We start from the raw sequence: 26,700 nt of genomic DNA, 5'->3' as shown, positions 1-26,700 counted from the left end.
ATTAAGATTCAGGCCCCACAACACAAACGCACACACACATACTCACGCACACATGCACACACGTTTGCAAAAACACACATACATGCATACAGGCAAACACACACACAGTCAATCAGATGCAGGATGTCAGAATGCCCTTTCTGCACACAACAGTTAAATGCTTGTAACCAATTGTGAAAACAGTGATACACCTGAAGGAAAGCAGACTATCTCCTGACTGAGAGGGGATGTAGCTAAGGATGGTCTCACTACTCAATTTTCTATCATTCTGCAAATAAATAAACAACATTTACCAATTTTTTCAGCTGATATAGTTTAGTTTTAGTTTAGTTTAGTTTTTTTTTTTGCCAAACATCTGGCCCATCCCACATGGGATTACAGGACACCACCATTTTACAAAACATACATCTTGCGGTGATACATATAAGAGCAAAAAAAAAAACTACATAAAATAAATTACCACATTATAAAGTACTACTATATTCTTTCAAATAACATATTTGAAATGCTAGGTTTCAAATGAACAATACACTGAAAAGAACTGCTACAAACTTACAGTTTATCTTGATAAAGAGCTTTTTTTCTCATCTCCCAGGCTTTCTCCAGGTAACTAGCTAATCTAAATGTTTCATTAGTGAACAGCTAACTCAATCTTTGTGCTTCATCCATATTTACAAAATCAATATCTGTTTTTATCTTACTAAACAAAGTATTGCGCAGTTCCCAGTAAAAACGACAATAGAAAACAAAGTGAAACTCATTTTCTATATCAGTCAAACAGCACATTGAACAAATCCGCTTTTCTTCTTCCAGTCTGACATACCGTCCAAATATAAATACATACACGTATAAATACATACACATTGTTTCACCAGCTACACTACAGGACTAAACTTTTCCAGATTTCCAGATTTCCACAGTCATAAAGTATCAAACAGTTTGAAATAATCGTGGTGGTCCCACCTGGACTGGAGGCCAGGAGATTAAAGTCTTAAACTTCACACACTACATCATCTGTGCTGCGAAAAACTCAGATATTGAAACTCAGAGGCGATGGCCAAATCGTGGCTGTAATTGGTCTAAAAGTCGTATCATGTATCCCCAGTGTCGATGAAGGACTATGTGAGCCATTTTCTTTCATATTTATCACTATTTATTGAGGTAGTGTGCTTCAGTTAATAGATGTTTTATCCTCAGCTCAAAATGCTGCTGCTGTTCTCCTTTTAAAATTAAATTTTTTGCACTGAGAGTCAAAGAAAGCATTTTAGCAGCGCACCTTGAGCTTTTATTTCTCTAAATAAATCAATATAATTGTAAAAAAATATATATATATTTTTTTATTATTTATTGTGGAGGTCGTTTGCCTTATGATGATCACTGAGTGGGGTCCTTAGTAGTGATGCACAGATATATCAGTTGAAAATCGGAAATGGCCGATTTTTGCATTGTTGACTACAATCGGCTCATCGGCCGATAAGATTAAATCCACGATGGCAGTGGCCGATACTCATTAACATATATTGTGTCACTAATCTGTTTTGGTTATGTGAAAGAATGTTCCTTAAATCTATATGTTCATTTGCTTTCTATTTATTTAGTTCATTTTCAAAAAGGGCATTTTTGGTTATGTGAAAGTTGTTACAATAAAAGCTGATCCTTAAATCTATATTCATTGCAAAGTATAATGAAGGGCAGAATATAGATTATTTTGGCAGGGCACAAATGGGTCAATACGAAACAAAATATCGGCAGGCTATCCGTATCGGCCGATTGTGGTGTTGGAAAAATCGGCATCGGCCCAAAATTTCCATATCGCTGCATCCCTAGTCCTTAGCTTGACTTTTTGTTTTCTAGCACATCCCTGGTTCCACACATTGCTCTTCAGACTGTTGAGCTGCAGATCTGTCTTCTCTGTTTTTGATTATTTCGATGCAGAAGGGAGCTTGGGAGTTTCTGTAACAAGGACAGCGGGACCTGTAGGCCTGCTGGGTTTTAGCGGTGTGACACAGATAGGTTTTTGATGCTCCCCTGAGAGATATCTGCAGGGAAATCAACTCACCACTGGGGATTCTCTTCCTCTAATGTGTCTTACTATTTTTCCCTTTCACACACTCTCTCTTTCTCTCGTTCTCTGTCTCTTACAGCTACACAGACACACACACACACAAACACCCTTACTTGAAAATAAGGATTGGTTTCGGCATGACCTAGTTGATCGGGTTTGAAAACACGCAGCGTCTTCAGGGTCACAATTATATTTGCTGTCACATGGCCGAGGGCAGATTGAATTACTGTGCTGTTTCTCCGGCTGCCGGCAGAAATCCAGCTGGGTTTGTGTTGGCTGGAGCAGGACATGTTCTTCACAGACTATCAACTGCCATGTCACACAAGGTGTAACCGCCTTTTTTTTTTACTTTGCATATCCCTCTGACACATACATGTAGGTCAGAGGTCAGGGGCACGAGAAAGTGGCACCCTTCAGTTTGGTAAGGATAGAGTGAATATAAGTATTCACAACTTTTGGCTGGTGCACATTTTTGGAATAGTTTTACCAACTAGATTTTTCTGTTATTGGAATTTTATACTTTCACATGAATGTCTCTCTGCTCCAATTTCTGCTCACCTTTGATATAAAAAAGTACTTTGAATACATTTTGGAGCAAAAATCCCCTCAAGTAAATGCATTTGAACTAATTTTGTAGCCTAAGAAATTTTGCAATAAATGAAAGCGGGTGAGCGCTTTTTATATCCATTGCCGCTAATCAGTTTATGTGTCCAGGTTTTCTCCCACTGCACATAGGAGCAGTGAGAAGGGGAGCATGTGATATGTGTTCATATGTGAATCTCTTTCCCACCCTCCCCCTCTCTTTTGCTCTTTTGCTTCTCTCCATATCTGGCTCCTTTAGGTGTGTGTGTGTGTGTGTGTGTGTGTGTGTGTGTGTGTGTGTATGTGTGTTCCCTTGGCCCTCTGATCCGTAGACAGATCACAAGGCTCCGGGCGGAGAAGGCAGGCATTGTGGAGGACGCCACGTGGGCGCCTGATCTTGTGACCATCAGAGGGTCACTTACAAATTGCACATTAAGGACGCTGATAGCCAAAAGTATGCGTGTGTGTGTGAGTGTGTGTGTGTGTGTGTGTGTGTGCTTGTGAAAAAAGTGTGCATTCATGCGTGAATGTGTGTGTATGTGTGCTTCCTTCAGAATCTCCCTCTCTGTCGCTCTCTCCCTCCCTTTCTGCCTTTTCTCTCTCCTTCTAAATCTATAAATCAGAGTGTTTGCTTTCTGATGGTCTCCACACACAACACACACACACACACACACACATATACATGATATTTTTCCACACACAAGAAATAGAAATAGTACACTTTACAAAGATAACACGCTGCATGCAGCCATTTCAGTCGTGAGGTAAACCGTATCAGTCCAGTCTAGCTGGTTGTGAATGATTTAAAGAGGCTGTTGTGCCGGGTGAAAGGCCTTTTGGACCCATTGTAAACACCAGACAATTGAGCCGGGCCTCATGCCACCCTGGTATTCACATACTGTAACACACACACACACACACACACACACACAAAATCCTCCCGCTGTATTAGAAATGGACACACATAGGAGCACAACAGACCATGTCCTGATTAGAGATGTGTGTCTTTGTGCCCGGAGCCTTCGTCAGCCTGCGCTCACAATCACACAGTGAATGAAATAAGGTCAAAAGCAGAAGTGCTAAGGGGAGGGCGGTTTTATATTTTTCTATATTATATGATGATCTTGTATTATGTATACCAGAACCTTTTGAAAATTCAATAAAGAGATGTTTAAAAAAAAAAAAAAAAGTGCTGGTCATCTTTTCTGTTGACTCATCTGCTCATCTGCAGCCTCACATTTCTCATCAGACAATGAATATGAAGCAAACTAACAGACTGTCAGTGAAATTGCAGGTTCATTCCCACACTTCTCAGTTTTCCTGCATATTATTTGCATTTTAAAGGAATAGTTCACCCCAAATTTTTAATTCGGCCATTATCTACTCATCCTCATGGCAGTACAAACTCGGGTGAGTGTTTTTTCTTCATACAGTTCGCAAGGCTCACTGCTGGAGAGGCTTTCTTCCAAACAATTGCAGTACATGGGGAGCTGTCCTTCGGCTTCAAAAAGGGCAACAAGTGTCCATAAAATGACGCCATACAATCGCTCTATGAGTGGAAAAAACAAAATTTGATCCATTATTTCATGAAAATCGAGTCGATCAGCATTGTATTTACCTCCACATTACCAAACCTTTGTGTGCGTCCTCCTTCTCAAGCAAATACAGCGCAGATCGACTCGTTTTCATGAAATAATGGATCAAATTTTGTTGTTTTCCACTCATAGAGCAATCGTATGGCGAATTTTAAGTTTTGGGTGAACTATTCCTTTAAGAGAGTATGCTAATTTCACAAAGATTCAAAAGACTAGGCTGCCTGGACTGATGTTTTGCTTGCCAGGTATCAAAGAAGCTGCTTTTTGCAGTCAAAGGTTTACACATCAACAAGCAAAAGAGGGAAAGAAGCTCATTGTAGTTTAACAGGCTGTTCTCCTCAAAAGAACGGTTAAAGCACTTCTTTGGGGCACACTGGGGCTTTTGGGGAGATTGGCCTTCTTAACTACTAACAATGAGCTTCATTCCCTCTTTTGCTCATCCATTTATTTTTATCTTCCCTAAAAATGTGGTTTGCGGCTGATGCAGTATTTACTGCACTGGTTATTTCTTCCCATGCTTTACGCTTATCTGGAGCTGTAAGGCCACTGCTCCCACTGCCCACGCTGCCCAGAGGAAGCCTCCTGCTGGGGGAGGCGGAGTCTATTTTCTTCTATCTCTCTCTGTCTATCTGTCCAATGCAATGGCCTTAAAGGTTTTTGGTTTGCATTGAAGTCTGCTTATGCCAATTGCAAATTGCAATTACAATTTAAGACTGGAAGTGCAATTAGTTGAGATTTTCGGAAGTGCAATTAGTTGAGATTTTCCTGTTCTCATGAATCTGACTTTGGATTTTCTTACTTTTTACTTTCTGCATTTCTTAAGAACAAATGAAAGCAAAAACATTCATGCAAAAGGCCCAGAGTCACTATTCTTGCTCTGGATACTAGCATCAGCTAAGTGTCTAAATGTTGAACCATCTTGACACAATGACACCAGCAAGAGAGAGCAACTCCACCCAGAGCTGCAAGTACATTTACCACTGATGGTAACAGAGAGAGTGGGGAAATCAGAGCTGTAGGTGACAGAAAAGCTCAGCCATGTCCACAAGAATACACTGAACATCAGCGATTTTCTGGATTTAGGATTTGAGCCGCTATTGAAAGGAGCCAAGAACAAAATGACAGAAGAATGGCTGCGGTGGATGATTAATAATTCTTATTAGTCAAGGAGATAGATGTGATAATGAGAAGAGAGAAAAGGTTATATATACGTGTGTGTGTGTGTGGGCTTAGTGTCTGCAGCAGTGCGTTGGTCTGGACTGGGGATACCTGATTGCTGCTGTCGCCATGGTAGCGGCTGCTCATGTAATAGAGCTGTAAGTATGTGTCTGTTTGTGTGTGTGTGTGTGTGTGTATGTGTTACTGTGGTTTATACATTTAGAGACAGAGGACAAAGAGAGAAAAAAAGAGAGAGGAAGAGAGAGACAAGACATGGAGAGATTTCAATTCAGGCAGAGCCACTGCAGTAGCAAGGATACACAGACAGACAGACAGAAACACAACAACAGAGCACAGCGACCTCCACATCCACACACCCTGTTCTCCCCAGTCGTTCGTTCACCCACCCTGTCCTCTCCTCTGTATGCCTCTCCTCCTTTCTCCTTCATTCCTTTCCCCATTTAATAATGAAACAGTACATTTCCATGAGCGTCAGGACAGGGGAACTCAGGTGGCGTTTAGAAGAACATAATCTGAACCAAATAAATGACCCCAAAACGCAAGATATTATGGCTATAAGTAGATGGATGTTGACATCTGAGAGCCAGCAGTTCCTCATGCTTCAAAATCTCTAACCCGGTGGGATGACATGTCACCGAAACTGTCCAATGAACGAGCTACTTGTGGGTCATGTGACTTTTTCTTTAACAAGCCCTTGTTCGCTTGTAATTTGACGGTGTGAATCTAAATGAACAAAATACAAAAATACAACAAAGTAAACTTTTCCACAATACTTCAGACCAAAGACAAGGACCTGTGGATGTGATCACACATTCAGTGTTTGTTTAAAACTACACACAGCACCAGAGAGGCGGGGTTTGCCACGAGTCCCTGCATGTGTTGACCAATCAGTGGAAAGTATTTGGAAGTAACTGACACCGACCTGCCAAATGCCAAGAATTGTTTCCAGTACCATCTGACCCAGGTCTGAAGAGTTGGCCGTTACTATAGGCTCATCTGTGAATGTTTAACGCAAAAATATAGACAGGCTTATGCAGCTCGCCACAAACAGTCATGTTCACAACATGAATGGTGCAAGCATGCATGCATACACACATGCAGATTATGTCTTAAAATAGCTTTCAAACCCTGTGTCTGAATTCTGACATGTAGGCACTAACAATGTGTGTGTGTGTGTGTTTAACATGGAGATGACAGAATGTGCTGCGGTGTGTGCGTGTGTGTGTGTGTGTGTGTGTGTGTGTGTGTGTGTGTGTGTGTGTGTGTGTGTGCACGTGTGTGTTTGCGTTGCCAATATTGAGTACACACTAAACCCAAAGTCTTGACTCCTGACCCTTGACTAAAATGCACTCTTCTCTTGCCACTGTAACACTGTATGCATCAATATACCTAAATTCATTAGCTAATCTACATTCCTTATGTAAGAGCAATTAACTGAGAGATGGAATAATGGAAAATAGGGACTTTCTAAACACATATTTGACGTAGAAGGACACAATAAATCAATGTGTGTATAACTCATTTGCTTATGAGTCTGTTTGGGCAGATCACTTGTATTCCAGGGAGTGTAAAGAGTCAAGAATCTCATGGAATTAATTGTAGTTTGAACATTTTAAGAAAGAACATGTTATAGTAGCCATTGAAGAACTAATGCAAGATGCATGATCTATTCTATTTTCTATTATCACTGTCTCTGCATAGTTAGGTGGGTGAAGCAGTGAATCTGTTTACTGACAGCTAATAAGATCCTGGTCTGTTTACATACAGACAATCAGCTTCTGCGACTCTTACTGACAGCCAATGATCTTCTGGCCTGCTTGTTTACAACCAATCAGCTTCTGGTCTGCTTAGATGTAAGATGGCTACCATTGTAGAACGGAGCAGGACAGTAGCATAAATAATGAAGAAGTCATGCTCAAACAACTAAAACAGATGCAAGCATTAAAAGTAAAAAAACAAAACAAAAAAACATTGTATGGTAGAAGGTGCTGTACTCTCATTTAATTACAGACCAGAGGGAGATCTCCATGTCTTCTTAACTTTTCAAGTCAGCTTGACTCAATTCTGCTCAATTTAATGTAAATCTCTTTTTTTTTATTCAATTCAGGCCAACAGAAAATTATCTTACACAAGGTGTTCATCCATCCATCCATCCATCCAGCCAGCCAACCAACCAACCATGTCATTATGTTCACTCTTCTCTCTCTTTCTCTCTCCTCCATGCATCATGCATCATCACAAACATACTGGCCTGACTCCCTGAGGCTGTCACACACACACACACACACACACACACACACACACACACACACACACACACACTCATTATCACCTCCACATCCACCCCTCATAAGTCAGAAGAAATGTGTGTGTGTGTGTGTGTGTGTGTGTGTGTGTGTGTGTGTGAGAGAGAGAGAGAGAGAGAGAGCACAGGAGGGCAGAGTGAACTAGTCTCAACCACCATTCATAAACTGCTCTCTCTCTCTCTCTCTCTCTCTCTCTCTCTCTCATTCTCCCTCCTTCTCTATCCATGTATGATCATGCAAATGTATCAATGCCAGCCTGACACACTTACCTAACCCCCACATACACATACACACACACACACACACACACACACACACACACACACACACAAACATCCCCCACCACCAAATGTTGCTTACAGTTTCCTCCCCCACAATCCACAACAGACCAAATGATTAGCATCATGGCACACACATGACGATATGCACCTAGTGACAACATCACAACTCTGTAGCTGTTACCACGGATACAAGTTGTTGCTCTGGGGACACCTAGGGGGCGGGGCATCAGATGAGAGCACAGAGAGTCACCCCGTACTTCAGTTATCCCTCTAAATAAGCAGTATGGATAGACAGAGCTAGCCACTAATACTGTCAAGATCCGGAGTTGAAAAATACTAAAAATATATACACTGATGGTACTGTAAGATGCTTTAAAGACATCCACCAAATGGCCTAAGTTATATCTTATTTATTATCTGGGAAAAACCCACACTAAAACACTTAAACATTGTTGGAAAGGCTGAGATACCAATTTCTCACTTTTTCTTGACTAGAAAAACTCTCACTCTGCTATTGCTCTCTCCACCTGCACGTAAAAACCCAAGGCTGAAATCCTCAGGTATGTTGAGGCACGGGGATGTTGAGAGGCATTCTGGGAAATGTAGGAAATCACTCATTGAAGTAGAAGTAGATGAGGCAGGTTGAGAGAAAGTTAAATGATAACTTTTCATCACAAAATAACCTCTGGGATGCATTGATCATCATAGATTGATGATACTGTACCTAACAGTGTAACAGAAGGCCTATCTGAGGGGGGAGTTTGCCTGTAATGTGCTTTATGGATTTTGGGATGCCAAGTGTTTCCCAGTAGGAAGAATTTGAATGCCTCGTGAAGTCAGGCACTGAGGTTGGGGAAACTGGGATACACGAATAGAGCTGAAATGTTAGGTGTTGGAAGTAAAATTACCATTCATTTTTCTCATAGGGACTTTATTAGCCATAATATTTTTATGGTAGTCTTAGTTTGAAAAACTATATATGTTCTTGTAGAATCCAACAGTCAGTCTGATTTCAACTTTGTTCTTGACACATCGTGTTTTATTCCTGAGTTCCCTGGGAAATACTACAATACCCACAAGCTCTAGCGAGTTCCCACCAATCAGAGAGGTGCTGTTACCATAGAAACCTTACCCTCCAAAGTTGCACATGGCTGGCTGCCAGACAGAGCAAAATAACATTCTGCTAGCAACCTGTGTCGCTGATTGGCAGCGCTCCACCATGGCTTCACTGTCAGACCTGATGTCTTTTTTAGGGATGAGAAAAAAATTTAAACTCCTTACAAATCAGTAATTGCTATTATATTATTTTGTTACTAAAATATTTAGTAGGTATCACTGTTGAAAATTAGGGAAAAGGAACTGATGACGTCACTTGCAATGCTGAATGGGATGAGTTGTTCATTCTCTCTTAAAAACGTTGCAAACACAGTCTTGTACCCTTGCCTTTTTATTTTCATTTTCATATTTATTTTTTTAATCTATTGTTAAACGCTTGTGACTCATCCTGTAGCTGGCTGGCTCAGTTCAAAGCTTAAATTTATATTGAGATTTTCTGAAATGTCTATGGAAAAAATGAATGGGGAATTTAATTGTGGAACCTGGACAGGCAGCTGCCTCAGCAAACATGGCCGACAACAGTGTCACTCTGTCTGTCAATGGCAGAAACTATTCATATTACACTGTTATGTGACCCAGCTACCAAAATCTGACATCAAATGTAACTAGCATATACCTGTTGCCTTTATGAACTGGGTCTCAGGCATGTTGCTGTCAAAAGAAAAACAAACAATACATATGATGTTGTTGTTTTTTTAATTTCTGACCAAAAAGCACATAAACACGTGCGCGTCGGGTGTCTGAGTTGTACATGAAAGTGAAATAAGCCCATCATGATTCATGGAATGAACATCATGTCTCGTCTTCACAACACTGAATGCTTAGTCTATCGGTCACAGTTTTGTTAAAAAAAAAATAATAATAACTTTGTTCTTTTATCTCTTCAAACGCTCTGCTGTCCAGTGCAAAGTGTGGGGGGTCAAGTTCATAAGGCACAGACAGAGGAACAGAGGTGTTTGGTGAGAAAGTTCAACTCTTTCTCCATCGCCTTGTGTGTGTGTGTGTGTGTGTGTGTGTGTGTGTGTGTGCTTTTTTTCCTTTTTCCCTGTAACAAGCATATATAGCATGCAGAAGATATCCTCATCTGGGCCTTGTTCCACTGGCAGATGCAGACCCAACATCTCAATTATCGGGGCTACAGAGTGACTATAGACAGCTGCTAACATTAGTCTGGTTTCCAATACAGAACAATATGAGACTGGCCAAGTCATTATTTTGATGCAATTTCCCCCACAGACAACTTTGCATCATCTTTTCTCTAGACCTGATTGTGAAAAAGGGAAACAGTTTCATGGTATATAGACTAAGTCCTTTTACCCCCCAAGTCCTGAACATTTTGCACTGGTAAAACGCACTTCCCCCATCACAGGACCGTGTCCAGCGTGTGCACATGAAGCCGCCTGCCTCTTTATCCTTGCAGCATCCTTGAAAAGGCCTCTGGACTCTATTTAAGGACACGCAGACACAGACACAGTCCTATAAATAAGAAATAATACAGACAGCACGGCTTTGAGGTTTAGAGCAGGGAGATTGTATTTGAATGGCCTTGCTTTAATACTTTACACTTTAACTCTCATCACAGCAGAAAGGTGTTCGGTGTAATAGCCATTGTATTTATGAGCATGATTGGTGTCAGGTGGCACGAAGACGAACAAACAGACAACCAGCTTTTACTTTCTGTGCTCTCCTGCCAGGAAGACCAACTACCTTTATGCATTTATTTACATATTCTTTTGAAAAAGTCTATGTCTAAAAACAGACACAAATGATAAATAGATGGAATCTGGCATAAGAAGCGTCACTAAGAAACAATTTTTTATTATAAGTGATGTAGTGTTAAATAAACAGGCTGCAGTCAGTGACCATCATAAGGCAAACAACCGTCATTATAAACAATAACCAATTATTAAAAGACCATATCTTTATAGAAATTACATCAGTTTGATACTATTTACTGTAAGGTATACTATAAATGTATACTGCCAGCCTAAAAATGTGGGTAAACTCAAATAAACACAAATAAAAAGGTTGGTAAACTGATTTCCACGACTTCCATGCCTGGTGTGCTCAGCTTTAGGCCTAATGGCTGTAACCCGCCTTTAAATCAAGAGCCAATATTAGCATGTGTCTGCTTGGCAAACATCAACGAGAAAACAATTAGCCAACAGCCAACATTTACATTTCAGTGACAAAAAGAGCCGTCAATGTCATTTACTGGACCAGGAATACAGAGGAGGAACAACAACAAGTAGGAGAGGCAAGGAGGGGCTCACATCATACCAGATGCCCCCTAATGAAAAAATACAATAATATTCCTATAAGGATCTATAATGTGTCTGTATCTCCTGCTTTTAATGTATTTCTGTGTTCTTGGTTTTATCATTTATATTTTCCAACATGCTCAATAGTGAGTTCATAGTGACTAACCCTATAATACTTAATGCCATTTTTATCCTATAAAATACTTATATAAAACCCCTATTGGGACATTAAGTTATGCTGTGATATTTGATTACATTATATCCTTCTAAAATATCTAAAAGGATTGCTATGTTTTCTTTCATTGGAGCTCCTCCTCCTGTGTGTGTGTGTGTGTGTGTGTGTGTGTGTGTGTGTGTGTGTGTGTGTGTGTGTGTGTGTGTGTCTGTGTGTTCTCAATATGCTCATTAGAACAGATTAGTTGTTAACTGATCTATTATCTGAGGCGGTGTGGGTGGGCTGTGTTGATTCAGGACATTAATTGTTATAATCAGTGTATAGATTAGGTATTAGGACCCAACCTGGGCCTAGATAAACTCACTACAAACTCACTGTAGTAGGCTAACTCAGACACACCATAAGTCTCTATATAGGAACATAGGAATATTATAGTGATGCCATTGCAGATACAAAAAATACCATGAAGTAGGATAGGATCTATATTAACCCACTACTAAGCATCACAAGCACACTATCCTCCTAAGTCCTTAAAGGAATATTATAGGAATAGTCCTTTTTCACTTGTTTTAAGGTAGACTGAGGCATTCTGGGCCCTTTAGATAGACAAACACAATGAGTTCAACAACTAAACAAACACATTCCACACTATATGCTAATGCAATATAATATAATCCAATTATTCGGGTCTATGCAGCCACTTTGCAAGCCTACAAACTTGTTTATTCCTGCATGTTTCGCCCTCGCCGGAGCAGGGCTACTCACCCAAGACACTATGCGGAGAATGGTGTGAGGCTGCTGGAAGAAGGTGACGGGGTCGAAGGCTCCTCCGGCCTTCCCAGCTCCGTATGCCTGCATCCCCTCCATGGTCCTCCTCTCTCCTCTGCGCGCCTCCTCTCTGACTGCCTGGTCCTCCTGCCCGCTAACAGAGGGTGTGTGGAGGAGAAGCCCCGGTCTGCCTGCTGCCTGCTGCCTGCGGGGGTCTGGGCTGTGCGGAGGCAGGCGCGTCTCGACCTCCCCCGGTTCTCTCCTCTTTTATTATTTAACCTTTAAATTCCCTCTCGTCCTCTTCCGATAATCGCGATCCAAGGGGGGGAAGCTGGCTGCCAGTGTTTTGATGATGCTCTCTCTCTCTCTCTCTCTCTCTCTCTCTCTCTCTCTCTCTCTCTCTCTCTCTCTCTCTCCAAGGATGAGGAGGAGGCTGAGCGGAGATGCCGTCTCTCTCTCTCTCTCTCTCTCTCTCTCTCTCTCTCTCGCTCAAAACATCGCGAGGGGCACGCGCTTTGTGCTCACAGGATTTGCCACAAGGAGTGTCATGCGCTTTTTCCCCTCACTATTTGTCATAAGGGCTTTATTAGCTGACAGGCAGTGGTCATGAGAGGTGGACGAGGAAAACACACTGTTACAGCCTATAAAGACCAAGCATGCTGTTTAATATAACTCACAATCTGAAAATATTTCTCAATATGCTCATTAGGAAAGATTAATTGTTCGCCTAAGACGGCATGGATGGGTGACGTTGATTCTGGACATTAATTATTGTCCAAAAATAACTATAATACTCATATAGGCTAATACATTTTAGAAGGATACAATCACAGCACAACTGTAAGTACCTATACTGAGTTAATGTGAGAAATCCCGCCCTCTTGCGGCGTTGCTGGAAATAGCCGTGTACGTCTTGTTCTTTACGTCTCTTCCCCCACGTAGCCACAGCCAGCCAATGAAAGCACAGTTGGTACTGCGCGCTCGCTGATTGGACCAGAGAGGCGGCTCCTCGGCCGGTTGCTAAGAGACGACGCGTTGTGTCGCCGAGGCACAAGGAAGAAGATATTCAGACCGCGTAGAGACTGTTCAAAACAAAAAGATAATTTAGGGTGACGGAGGCTAGAGATTTAACTGAATGTTTTGGGACGATATCCTCTGAGATGGTGAAGTTGAGGGCGAGATGTCTGCTTGTCGGTAGGTCAAAGTTTTGAGGGATTAGACCATGTTTCTGCTTCTTAATAGCAGGATAACGTTACAGCCGCTAAAGCTAACCAGCCCCAACAGGCTAAAACACGTTGAAAATACGTCTTCCCCAGGCCACAAAATCCCAAAACCTACACAATTAATGTTTATGTACTGGGAGGGTTCGTCAGCTGCATTATACAATTCACAACAGCTGAGTAGTGAGCTTTGTTGACAAGTACAAGGTAGTTTTCTGTCCTGTAACATACTCACTCTAAAACACACACACACACAGTCTGTATAGGAGTAACTTTAACTCACTCGTAACTCATTTATAACTCACTTAGCTTTGAAATTTGCTATCTCTCTCTCTCTCTCTCTCTCTCTCTCTCTCTCTCTCTCTCTCTCTCTCTCTCTCTCTCTCTCTCTCTCTCTCTCTCTCTCTGTATGTGTGTGTGTGTGTGTGTGTGTGTGTGTGTGTAGGAGATGCTGCGGTGGGGAAGAGTGCCCTCTCTCAGATGTTCCACAGTGATGGTACTCTCTTCCAGAAGAACTACAGCATGGTGAGAACATTAACATTAGCATTAACTCAGTGTGTGCATGTAATCCCACATGTACAGTGTATGTGTACCAGTCAAGGATGGCTACGGGAAACCAGCTACCATCTTAACATTGTTTCAGTCTTTGCAAAAAATAAGCCATACATATACAGTACTTTTACATATATTCAGACCAAGCAAAACACAACACAGTGATCCAGTTGTAAAGCAACTGGTTGTGGGATTTAGGGATTTAGGGAGTGGGCTGTGCTGTGGATCTAAGACAAGTGACAGGCTAATGTTTTTGGATTCAGGTTGTGTAACTGAGAAAGTGGATTGAGTTTGTAAGGGCAGTTCTTGAAGTTTTTCTGGCTAATTGCCAGAATAGGCGTAAGTGGGTTTAGACCAGGGAGACACAACCATGTGTCATGGAGGGCAGAGAGTATGCAGCTTTTCATTCCAGACAAAAACACCTGGTGATTTCACTGATTAGTTCCTGCTCTCTGGCTGAAGTTGTATCAGTGAAATCACCTGCTGTAGTCACCCATCCCAGGTTTAACTTCACAGGAGAGACTCACACCTATAGATCTTGGCAGCCTCCATATCTGTGCGTATACAGAGAGAGGTGCAGATAAGCAGGATGAAAGCACTAGAGGGGTAGGGCTCCGGAATCAGTAATTGCAGAATCTGGCAATTATTGAAACATCTAATTTAATTTAATTTAATCTAGAACATCTGCTGGACATAAGACGCAATTAGTGAATTAAAGTAACTCTGTGCCTGAAATCATCAAGACTAATAACAGCCACTAATAATTCTGTCATAATCATGTCAATAATCATAATCATCACATTAACTAGCAAAATAATTGGGATTATCAATTTGAACTACAGTTGTCCGGCATACACTCTCATCCCCCACTTGTAGATTTCCATTCAAATTTAATACTTTTAGATTGTTGGCAAAAAATAAAAAAAGGACACATTAATGTTACACTTTTGTGCAGCTATGTTGACAGTAATATATTTGGTTGTCTGCATTGTCAACATGTTGAATGTATCACTTTGTAAAGCTGACAGGGACAACTAGTGACAGTGTTGCCAGTGGGTTAACTGATCTGGGAATTAAGTTGTTACAGTATCTACACCATGTATTCATACCAAGATTACTTCATATGCAAAATCAACCCCCCAGTGTCTAAATGGAGGACCAGGGGTTCCTCTGGTCATCCTGTATCATGTTGAGGATCATTAAAAAACACACCCATCAGATAAGAATTTAAAAATGTTGGTACAAGACAACATACACATCAATACTTTACATGGGGAGATAATAGTTAACAGTTGATATCAAGTTGAAGTTCATTTATTTATATAGCCCTTCATCACAAGGATGTCTCAGAGGACCTAGATCTAACTAATCAACTATCAGTCACAGAACAAAATGATGTAATACAGTATGCAACAAAATAAAACACAAGGAAGCAAAACAAAGTACAAGTATAAAATAACAACATATAATAGTTGTATTACATGTTCACATTGATGTTAGTTCAAGTTTAGATTTCTTTTTTCTGGTGACGCCTTAGGAGCCTTTCAAGGCCCTGCGGAGGTTCCTAAAATCCACTGTAGGAACCACTGCAGACCACTGCAGCACACTGTACCAATTACTGCTGATGCAGAGAATGCTAATCTGCATTATTTATGCTAATCTGCATGAGGGAGGGAGCCATGTCATTAACCTGACACACTGTGATATATGGGGTCATGGCTGCTCAGTGATTCCTTCTGTCAATGTGTCAAGGGCTGCTGATTGACTGCAGTGTGGACGAACACATGTATGTGCATGTATGATGCATGTGCAGTGCACACATTCCCATGTGAACAAGCACAGATGCACAAACACAGCGCGCACACTCACACACTCACACACACACACACACACACACACACACATTTGGATAGGATGCTGGTTTACCATTAGGCCTTGCAGCTCTGCTTAGGGTACAGAACAGGTTGGTGAGCAGACATTGGACTGGAGCCAAGCCCTTGTGAGTGTGTGTGCTTGTGCTTGTGCTTGTGTGTGTGTGTGTGTGTGTGTGTGTGTGTGTGTGTGTGTGTGTGTGTGTGTGTGTGTGTGTGTGTGTGTGTTTGCGTGTAGCTCTTGCTGTGTCAGCAGTATTGGGGGTTCTGAGGTGACGGGAACGTCGATAATTAATACAGCAGGATTCTGGAAAGCCACCAAAACAGGTACTCAACAAGCACACACACAGTACACAGTACACATACTGCACAACAGCAGAGTAGAGTTTCTCCATGCTGCATAGACCTGTACCTTTGTGATGCTGTGTGTGTCTGTTTGTGTTGGACTAGAGTTTTAACAAAGTAGCTACACTCTGGAATAGTGCAGTATTTTTAATCTACATCTACATAGTATGTGTGTTTGCTAAAGCAGATGCTATACTCAGCCTAAGCCTAATCACATCTGTACCCTCGCAGTCTAGTCATAGTTTGTAAAAGAGAGAACAGTATTGATAAGGCGAGGGTTACCCGAACATTTTCATTTCATCACCCTTGGGAACCAGCAGCCGAGGCCAAGGCTGGGAAACCCTGGCAAGAGATCTGCTTTCCATTTGGCAACGCTGACGTGATCTACCAGTGCCAATTAACCATGAAAACCATGGATACTGTTAACCAGAATTTGTCAAGCATGGCACAGTATTTCAATACTCAGTTCAATACAGTAAAAATTCTGGTTCCATTAACTTGATGAGTATATAATTTCCACATTTCTTTTTTCAAAATCATCCAACCTTTGACCGGTAGATTGCAAAGCTAATGTTGTCCACCCAGGCTTCATTCTCTCCCTTCACTGACTGACTATTTATTTTAACTGACTAGCCTGTTTATTTTAATGCCTTCATCAGTGCTTCTCTCCTGGTTTTGCATCATGGAGTCACAACACAAAGTCATTAGTTAACACAACACTGTCTTGTCTGAGTTATTCTTTGTCTGTGCACCAGTGACAATGTCTCATGACCCACCTTTGGGTCTTAACCACTGTTTGAGGGACACTGGTCCATAGGGTAATTTGTAAAAATTGTTTGGTGTCAAATGTCAAAATCTATGAAATATATAGCTAAAAAGAAAATGAGAAGGGATGTTACACCGAACAGAGACAGGAAAGTGACTAGAGATACATGCAGATAGATAGTATGTGTACCTGCAGACTGCACCAGGCAACTTTTTTTAGCTAGTAGTGTCGAAAAAATGCTTGTGGGAAAGTGCCGGTCATGGCCTCTGCTGTTGCTATGCAACTGTTGAACCTTTTGAAGCCAGATGCTCTTTTGCTATTAGTTGAAATGTTTCTAACTTCCTGCTCACTTGGCGCTGAGTGCTACATGTTTAGAGGAGAAGTCCCCCCTCGGATGCTCTTACGCTGATAAATCAATTTGTGATGTTCATTCTGTTCCAGGAGTTATTACTGTATGTGATGAAGTGTTGTTATTTTATTTTTTGGTGTACGCACTCTCCCTCAACCTGCCTTGTTTACCTCTATCTCAGTTAGTGATTTCCTGCATTTCCCAGAATGCCTTTCGACAATCCCCAGAGGACGCGCATTAACTTGTTCTGTTCAGCTGTGGGTTATACATGTAGGCGGAAAGAGCACGAGAGCAAGAGTTTTTCCAGTTGAGAAAAGTGAGAGTCGTATCCCTCACTCAAAACACAATACTTCTTGTGGCTGCATTGCTTTCTGGTCTGTTGTAGCTCCTGTGAGTGAAGAAATTACTCTCTCTTCCTCTTCTACGATGGATTTCTCCCTGTATGATTGTTGATCGTCGGTGCAAAATGGTGGAGTCTAGAAAGAAGCTCTTGCTCTTTGATTCTGAGGGACTGACACCAACACCTGACGTTTAGCATTGAGGTTTTAGATCGCTGAAAAATGTTCTGCTATCAAACTCCATTGTGGCTGCGCTGGAAATATCTCGATGTGATGTGACGTCGGCTACATTTGTTCACAGTTATCCGCGGGAATAAGAGAAGCACACCAAACGACATGGGAGGGAAATCCGACGTACATTGCCAGTAGCTGTTTTTGACAGTCTTTAAGTGTTTTCGGGTGGATTTTTTTTTTCTTTTAAGATCTCAGCACGGTTTGGAGCAGGGAAAAACAGCACGTCCCGTTCCACTGTGAATAATAAGGAAAAAGAAGTTAGCGCTGTGAAGGGTGTTTCCCGGTGGAGACGCAGCCCAAGTTATCCCTCCTGTTCTTCAACTTTTGATTTTGAAGGGTAGCGGAGGCTGTCGTCCATTCCGCTCACGTCCTCCTTTGAAAATGTCAGACGCCCCGTTAGCAATATTCCAGCTTATTTGTTGCTAATAGGCTCTCATTGACATTCCAGCAAGAGGCCTTCTATGCATCACACCAGCTCATTAGCCCACTCCTAAATGGGACCGCAGCGTGTGTGTGTGTGTGTGTGTGTGTGTATGTACACTGTAGGATACTTGTTGTTAACTTTTTCTGTGTGCATGTGTGTCTGTGCGTGAATGTGTTTGCACCGTGTGTGTGTGTGTGTGTGTGTGTGCTGGGTTGCAGTCTTTGGCATTTGACTCGCTCCGCTGAGTGTGTGCTCAGCAGATCAGATCAAATCAGAGTTGGGTGCTGCTGATATAGAGACACCTTGGCTCGCTTCGTCAAGGTTACCACAGATCTCACACGACCGGATAGGTAGTGGAGAAAGACAGCTTGCACCTATCAGGTCCACTTAGATCTTCTTTGGATCTCAAAAGCGCATGAGGAAGGTTCATGGCATATGTTTTAATTATGATAGGACCAGATTCATCACATTTATCGCCCACACTCTCTGCCCCCTGAATCCTATCTCCTTCTGCTGTCTTCCTCCTCTACTTGCTCCATATTGATTTTTTACAAACTTTCAACTACTCATGTCTCCAAGCTCTGCAGATTTTTTTTTGGATGATTGGTGATCTTAGACTTGCCTTAAACTAGAGCCAACAAGCCATTTTTCTTTATTGAGACATTAAGAATAATAAGAGACAGAGTCACACAGGAGAGAAGGTTTGGTCAGGATTTGCACAATATATGTCTCCAGTAATGATGAGTGTTCCCAACACTGGCCTTAGAAATAAGTGGATGATGCATTGACTTTGTGAGCATGTTGTTATCGGGCCGGTGAAGCTGCTTTCAAGCCAGCCAAGCTGCTAATTAGGGATGCTTATGTTGAGGCATGAGCAATACATCATCATCAGACAATATGTTGTCTTACTGTGTATACTGGCTGCTGTGTGACAACCAAATGTCCTCTCTGGGTTTAACTTTTCTCTTCTCTTCTCTTCTCTTCTCTTCTCTTCTCTTCTCTTCTCTTCTCTTCTCTTCTCTTCTCTTCCCTCCTTTACCCCCTCATACCTTTTACATCATGTTGACTTTATCCCTTCTCTTCTCTACGCTACTTCCCTCTTCATTTTTCCTTCTTCACCACCTTCTCCCTATCTCTCTCTCACCCCCTCTCTCTCAGACTGTCTCTCTCTTTCTCTCTCTCTTTCTATCTCTCTCACACACAGTCACAGTAGGAATGTTGGAGCCGTAAAATGTATTTTGACAAGTATTGCCATAATCTGATTTGACTGCAGCTGGGGAAGAACATTCTAAGTACAAAAAAATAAATTACAGTTTCATGTTGAGGTAAAAACCTCCATATCCAATAAATGCCTCATAATAAGGAGCCAAAAAACCCACATAGCTAAGCCTAATTTGTTCTGTGGAGACAAGTTTAATTGCTTTGATTTCAACTTAACTTGCACTACTGTGCGTGGAATAAAACAGTGAGATGAGTATCGATTAATAATAATTACTGGCAGTAATGGTAATAACTACATAACATGTGCCATTTAGTGGATGCTTTTATCTAAAGCATTGTTCTTGTATCTGAAACAGTAGCATTAGCAGTAGCAACATTTTCAGTATGGGTGGCTCCACTAGGGGTGGACCTCCTAACTTGTCTATAACAAAGAGAAGACTTGTACTGCAGGCTTCATGGAGGTCTTTAAGCTCAGCAAAACAGAAATAGCACAAGAAATAGAAAGAAATAGACTAAGTAATATTATGACAGTGACATTATGTTTGTGGTTGTTTGGCAGACGACAGGAGTGGAGCTGCTGATGAAGTGCGTCAACATCCCAGAGACCAGCGACAGCGTGGTGAGTCCAGCCATCATCTCCTCTTCCCCCTCCCTCCCCACCCTGTCTGCACCACGCTCAACAAGACTCCACAAGGAGCTGTGTTGAACCGTATGCAGGGGCGTAAATTAACACCAGCCCGAGTCAAATGCTGCTAAATTATGATGACTGTGGCTGATAAGTTTGTCTACTCTATCAAACATGGTTTAGAGGTTCTGTTCTTTTCTATTCTTAAAGCCATACTTTGCTGCTAATTGGTAAAAGTTGCTGGTGAATTTTGGAATCTATCCGTCACTGTGGCCGCTGGAAGAGGAAGTTTGCCCAGACGATGTTTAGAAGATATTTTAGTCAGTTTCTCCTCTGTATTCATTAAGCAGTGGTGCTGCATCGTGGCAAGAGCATTACCGCCGCTGCTAGAGAAAATAGGAAGTTAAAACAGCAGTATAATTTAGCCTAATTTCCATCTGAAACACAAGGAAGTATTGCCCTAATGTGTAGAATCAATCGGTTTTAATGATAAAGTATCCAAAGAAAAAAACAGGGACAGGGACCAAAACAGGGACAGATGTGGAACCAAAACTAAAAATACCCTCCAGCACCGCTACTGCAAAATTACAGATGGTACACTGCATTTTGTCATTCTTATTCCTGTTCTCTCTCTCTCTCTCTCTCTCTCTCTCTCTCTCTCTCTCTCTCTCTCTCTCTCTGTCTCTCTCTCTCCCTCTCCAGGAGCTGTACATCATAGACTCTGCAGGGAAGGAGACATTTGTGGAAGCCTGCGAGAAGATGGTAAGACTGCCTCTCTGGAGTCAGCCCACATACTACACTGCAAGTGAACAACATTGAACAAAGAGACACACACACACACACACACACACACACGCACACAGGGTTGGCACTTAACTACTATTTATTTATCTCTTTATGATGCATTCCCATATTCCCATTGTATTTGGATGCTTTGGCAACATTCATGTAACCTTTGTGTCAATAAAACACAGGAATGAATTGATGTGATGCCCACTCTCTCGCTCTCTCTCCCTCATTGTTGTCGTCTCCCATCCCAATGTAACCCCATGCCCCACCCCACCCCATCCTCAGTGGGGCCAGCCGTCACTGCTGTGCCTGGTCTTTGACCTGACCAGTGAGCAGTCCTTCACCAACTGCAGCCATTGGATGGAGAGAGTCCGCTCCCACAGCCAGGGCCTCCACGTCCCAGGTATCGAAGCCCCCCCCCCCGCAAAAACCCCAAAACTTTAGGGAATTTAGGGAATAGTTATGGAAGTTGTGAAGTAGTTCTAATTTTTGGAATAGTCATGATATTGGGATTTGTGATGGAATTTCAGGAATAGTGAGGGGTTTTTTTTGGAAGTTGAATAGTTTTTGAAATTCTGAAATAGTTCTGCAAGTTCTGGAATAGTTATGTAATATCATGGAAGTTCTGAAAGTTGAATAGTTTTTGAAATTCTGGAATAGTTCTGCAAGTTCTGGAATAGTTATGTAATATCATGGAAGTTCTGAAAGTTCTAGAATAATTCTGGAAGTTCTGAAATAGTCGATTGAAGTTCTGTAACTGTTATGGATTTTCTGGAACTGTTAATTTTTGGTGTCACTGAATTGTAAGGAATGTTTTTTAAGGTAGATGGGAATGCTTCTGCAGTCTCTTATCAAGCACCTGTGTTTGTTTGTGTGTGTTTTTGTGTGTGTGTGTGTGTGTGGTTCAGGCGTCCTGGTGGGCAACAAGTCAGACCTGTCTGCTAGGAGGGAGGTGCAGGCATCCGTGGCCCAGGAATGGGCCCAGAGCCAGGGGTTGGAGTACCATGAGACGTCCGCTGTGAGTGCACTTCAGCATGGACATAATATAGTGCCCCTGTGTAGCTCAGTGGGTGGAGCAAGGCACTACCACTGCCGGGGTTAGAGGATCAATTCCCACTGTGTTGCTGTGAGGCACTTTGGATAAAAGTGTACCAAATGGCTTATATTATGTTATATTGTATACTTTCTTTGCGCATGAGTGCAGCAATGGTATATATAGCTACAGTATCAATGCTAATGTGGGCCACCATTGTGTGTGTGTGTGTGTGTGTGTGTTTGTCTCTTGCAGAAGGAGATGGAGAACTGTGACGCACCGCTCCTCAGTTTAGCCCGGGCCTTCCACTCTCTCTACCAAGAGCAACGAGAGAACATCCAGAACATAAAGAGTCCCGGCTAGACTTCCTAAAACACAAAGTGCCCGTGAAATGTATGTACACCCTCTAAATAGTGACTGTTCTGTTTTCTCCATGCGTTAAGTCGCCTTGAAATGTCACCAACAGGAACCTAGACAGTAGATGTTCATTCAGGGACTTTGACTAGCTGGGGCGGATCAAAGCTGAATTCTGACAGATTAGACTTTTGTGAGGCACCTCAAAGAAACCCCATTTTCTTCTTGTAAATACCCCTCCTGTCGTCCAGAGAGCGGCTTCGTCTGACTGATATTTTGATACGACCGTGAATAAAGTTGTTTTTCTGTGATAATCAGCAGTTAGCCGCGTTGTCTCTTATCTGCTCGTTCTCTGCGTGTGCCGACAGCGTGGTTATGCTTTCACAGCGATTGTCGTGTCATTACTGCAACCACAATGACACCACAATGAGTCGGAGTCTCATTGTGGAGGAAGGAGCAAAGCCTATACACCTCCTTCTCCTCCTCTCCTCTCCTCTCCTCTCGTCTCCCCTGTTTTTTCAGTATGGAGAAAAAAGCAGAATTGATACACCTCTTCTCCTTTCCTTTCCTTTCCTTTCCTTTCCTTTCCTTTCGTTGTGTGCCCATCCCACCCCGCCCTTTCATGTTTTCTTTTTTTTATCTCAATCTCGCTTTGTTCCTGGCCTCGTCTTTCTCTTCTCTGCTTTCTCTCTCTCTCACATCCCTTTCCATCTCTCTCTCTCTCACTTGCTCTGTCCTCCTTCTCTCTCTCTCTCTCTCTCTCTCTCTCATCTCTCTCACTTTGTTTCTCTCTCTGGTGTCTATCGCTTCCTTCTCGCTCGCTGTCTCTTTTCTCTCTTTCCAATCCCGTCTCTCTCTCACTCTCTCTCTGTGTCTAGCTCTCTCTCTCTTGTTGTGTTAACTCCCCAGCTGCAGCTCTCTCACATCATTTCAGTCGTGTCCCCAGCGCGGCGCTAACAACCAGTAATCACCGTTCTAATTAGCCGCCTCCCATTCAAACCAGGTCAAAGCTGCGTCCTTGTTCTCTCCCTGCCTCTCACGACCAGCCGCCACCATTCAAATGAGGGCGCGCTGGTTCACGCCAGACACAATGGTTTTATCTCATTATGCGCCACATTGAAAGTGACTGCAGCGTGTAGTAATGAGACACAGTTTTTATCCTGTTCGGGGAATGTGGAGTCCCAGCCTGGTCATTGAATTGGTGTTTGATAAGCGTTTCTTTTTGTTGTCTGTAAAGAATTGTAGTAAACTGTGCTGATCTAAGAGTTTGTTCTAAAATGAAAAAGCCACTTTTTTGTGAAGTGCAGCGCCTACACTTACAAAATGGCTGCTGGCAGGAAAGTAAAATTCACAATGGGCGTTTTTGAGGGTGCAACAATCTCTTTTTATGAACATATGGATATTGGGTAACTTTTTTTTATTTCCCCCAAAATGAATTTTGATTTGGAATGGAATTATTCATTGTTAATTTGAATCTGTGTTTAACAGCTTGTTAATGTTATTGCAATGCAATGTTTTTGTGCTCCTTGAGTGGGTGATCATAATTATAGTAATTAGGATCTCTCTCCCTCTCTCTCTTACTTTCTTTATTGTTTGTACATGTTTGTGTGTATGTGTGTGTGTGTGTGTGTGTGTGTGTGGGGGGGGGGGGGGGGGGGGAGAGACAGTGCCTGTGAGAGAGAGAGAGGGAGAGGGAGAGAGAGAGAGTTCTCTGGTGTGTCTGGGTGGTTTTTCAGGCATATGGGCTCGGAAACATAATGATACTAATATTGTCACATTAATGTGTGTGTTGTGTACCAGCATGTAGCTTATTTTTATACATATGCTCCATTCATTTGTGTGAACATACAGTATATGTATATGTGTGTGTGTGTGTGTGTGTGTGTGTGTGTGTGTGTGTATATGAAAGTGTATGTATATGTGTGTGTGTGTGCATGCGTGTGTGTGTGTCATTGCCAGGAGCTGGGACTTAGATAGAGGTGGGTCTGGTGAACATTTCCAAAACAATGTATACACAATGTAACACACACACACACACACACACACAAAGGTGAAACAGAAGTTCTTGATCACTCTGGAAAATCACACTGAGCACTGTAACAGTACCCCACAGTCTGCCTTCTATTCTTTGTAAATGGAGCTTGTCCAGAGAGCATCACTTAATAACATCACAGGACAGAGTCTTGGCTCATGTTTATTGCTTTGGGAGACACTTCTTCATTTACACAGATATTGAGCAAACTGTCAGAGACCACAGGAGTGTCATGCAGAGTCTGTTTCGGTGGCTTTTTTGGAGCCGCTGCAGACTGGCAGTGCGCTCGATCTGTCTTTCCCTGCGACACACACACACACACACACACACACACAGTCACGCTCACAAATTAGTATTCAAAACATGTTTGCTGCCTCCCTGCAAACCTATAGCACAGCAGAAATGCCTGCAATACTCCTTTTGGCCACAAGAGAGGGCAAGAGTCACCATCGCCACTCCCCCTTCACAGCGGAGAAGTGTGGGAGGGAGAGGTTACCAGGCCTGTGACCCTGTGGCCTGCTGCGGTCCAAACATTTATGACTTAATATGATTTAAAACCATGAGATTGGTGTGTGTTGATATGCAAAGAGCAGCTGTTATGTTAAGATGTTAAGATGTTGACAGGAGGATCGTTAAGAACTGGAATGCAGACCAAAGTTCCCCCCTGCCAGAAATTAAAACTGTCTTTAAAATGATGTACAGTAATGAAGATTATTATCAAGTTATTTCTGCTTAACATACATATTTCTGTTTACATATGCTATTACGTGGGTGCTTCAATCTAAAGCGTTTCAGGAGTGTATACATTTTTAGCATGGGTTGCCCCAATGGGCAAACAACCACTATACCTGGTAGTGTTGCTGCCATGCTCTTCCAAGTGATTTAGGTGGAGAATTAAACCCAGAACCTGCCCTCAGTTTTACCCACTGAACCACACAGGAGCATCATTGCATTGTTTGAAGCGGAAAGTGACAGGAAAGACAGCGGGATGACATGACAAATGGTTAACAGATGGATTTGAGGTATGTTTTTGTATCGCTTTTGTTGCTCACTTGAATCACAAAAAGTGTCTGCACATTCATAGGGTTAGTTCAAAACTTCAGAGTGAAATACATAAGTGTCTCCCAAACAGCAGGAAGCAAGCAGTCACCCACGATGGCTGAAGTTGCTGCAAAATTATTGTTTTCACCATCTGTACCTCCACCAGCCACAAAGAAGAATAAATGTATGTCCGAGGAGAGCACAGTTTACTCCTGACGTCACGTTACATGATTTCTGGGTAATGAAGTCCTTCAAACTTTCAAAAATTTGGTTATCTCTTGCTGCCACTTGGGTCTGCCAAAGTGAAAAGTTGCCTAGTGAAGCCAATATATATATATTTTAAATCAGCATTGTGACAAAAGTCATTTTATCATGGCCAGCAGCTCAACAGTTCAGGAGTGTGTTTCCTCGATCTCTCTTGCCGCTCACTTACCTTGAAGACAATGGGTTTGCAGGGGAGGCATGTTTAATGCAGCCGTGCAGCAGGGGAGATGCAGCAGCTTGCCTGGTCATGCTTTGATCGTCACCATGGGACGCCTGGGGTTGTTGGGCCAGGCTGTTGGAAGTTTCCCTACGTGAGCTGGGTTCATATGAACGTGTCGTACATGTATTTCAGCCTCGCAAAGGTAGGCCCGCCAATACCTTTGATTTATTTCATGCGCCTCGTTCTATGCAGTGAAACTTTTTTAGGGTGATATGTTTTGGTTGCTGTCCATAATATGGTTCTTGTACCTATGTGTACTTTGAAACTGTAAGCTGTCTGATCCAAAATCACCAAGATATATTCCTGTACATTTATTGTCCTGAACGGATTACAGAAAACCTGAGTTTGATAGAGCAGAGTCCTTGGTACAGGACTGGAATACTAAAACTACGAGACAGTTGCACAAAAGTAGGGGTGCACCAATTGATCTGCCACCGATCATAATCGGCCGATTAAGTTTCAATTGCTGTATCAGGAAAGCGGTTGAAGTATGAAAGTGGTTGAAAGTATGAATTATACAATTTGTGTTTGCTGTGCACACAGTATGTACCGTTGTTAGTCAAAAGTCTGGGTAAAATGCATTATTTCTATCAGCGATCGGATCGGTGATCAGCAGTTAAAATGTCGATGATCGGAATCGGCCCCAGAAAACCTGATTGGTGCATCCCTACACAAAATATAGGTATATAGGAGT

At 42.2% G+C, this 26,700-nt stretch overlaps 2 protein-coding genes across 2 annotated transcripts in view; one reads left to right on the top strand and one right to left on the bottom strand.

Moving 5' to 3' along the window:
* Window positions 1-12,427, bottom strand: part of LOC139650706 (synaptogyrin-1-like) — a 26,883-nt gene extending 14,456 nt beyond the window's left edge. Inside the window, exon 1 of the mRNA XM_071527450.1 lies at window positions 12,326-12,427. Within this exon, the coding sequence (XP_071383551.1) occupies window positions 12,326-12,427 (102 nt within the window). The remainder of the gene's footprint in view (window positions 1-12,325) is intronic.
* Window positions 12,428-13,385: 958 nt separating this feature from the next.
* Window positions 13,386-22,732, top strand: ift27 (intraflagellar transport 27 homolog (Chlamydomonas)). Its single transcript, XM_071527453.1, has 7 exons — window positions 13,386-13,522; window positions 13,994-14,073; window positions 20,208-20,267; window positions 20,976-21,035; window positions 21,348-21,465; window positions 21,971-22,080; window positions 22,351-22,732. Exons 1-7 carry the CDS (start codon window positions 13,489-13,491, stop codon window positions 22,456-22,458), a joined length of 570 nt encoding a protein of 189 aa, XP_071383554.1. The 5' UTR covers window positions 13,386-13,488; the 3' UTR covers window positions 22,459-22,732.
* The last annotated feature ends 3,968 nt before the right edge of the window (window positions 22,733-26,700 follow it).

This window comes from Centroberyx affinis, unplaced genomic scaffold (genome assembly GCF_046629955.1).
Source record: "Centroberyx affinis isolate AG114_WGS23_722 - 3 ecotype Tasmania unplaced genomic scaffold, CSIRO-AGI_Caff_v1 ptg001537l_1, whole genome shotgun sequence".
Classification (NCBI taxonomy): domain Eukaryota; kingdom Metazoa; phylum Chordata; class Actinopteri; order Beryciformes; family Berycidae; genus Centroberyx; species Centroberyx affinis.
The sequence above is the reverse complement of the archived record's forward strand: the minus strand, read 5'-3'. Positions and strand labels throughout refer to the sequence as shown.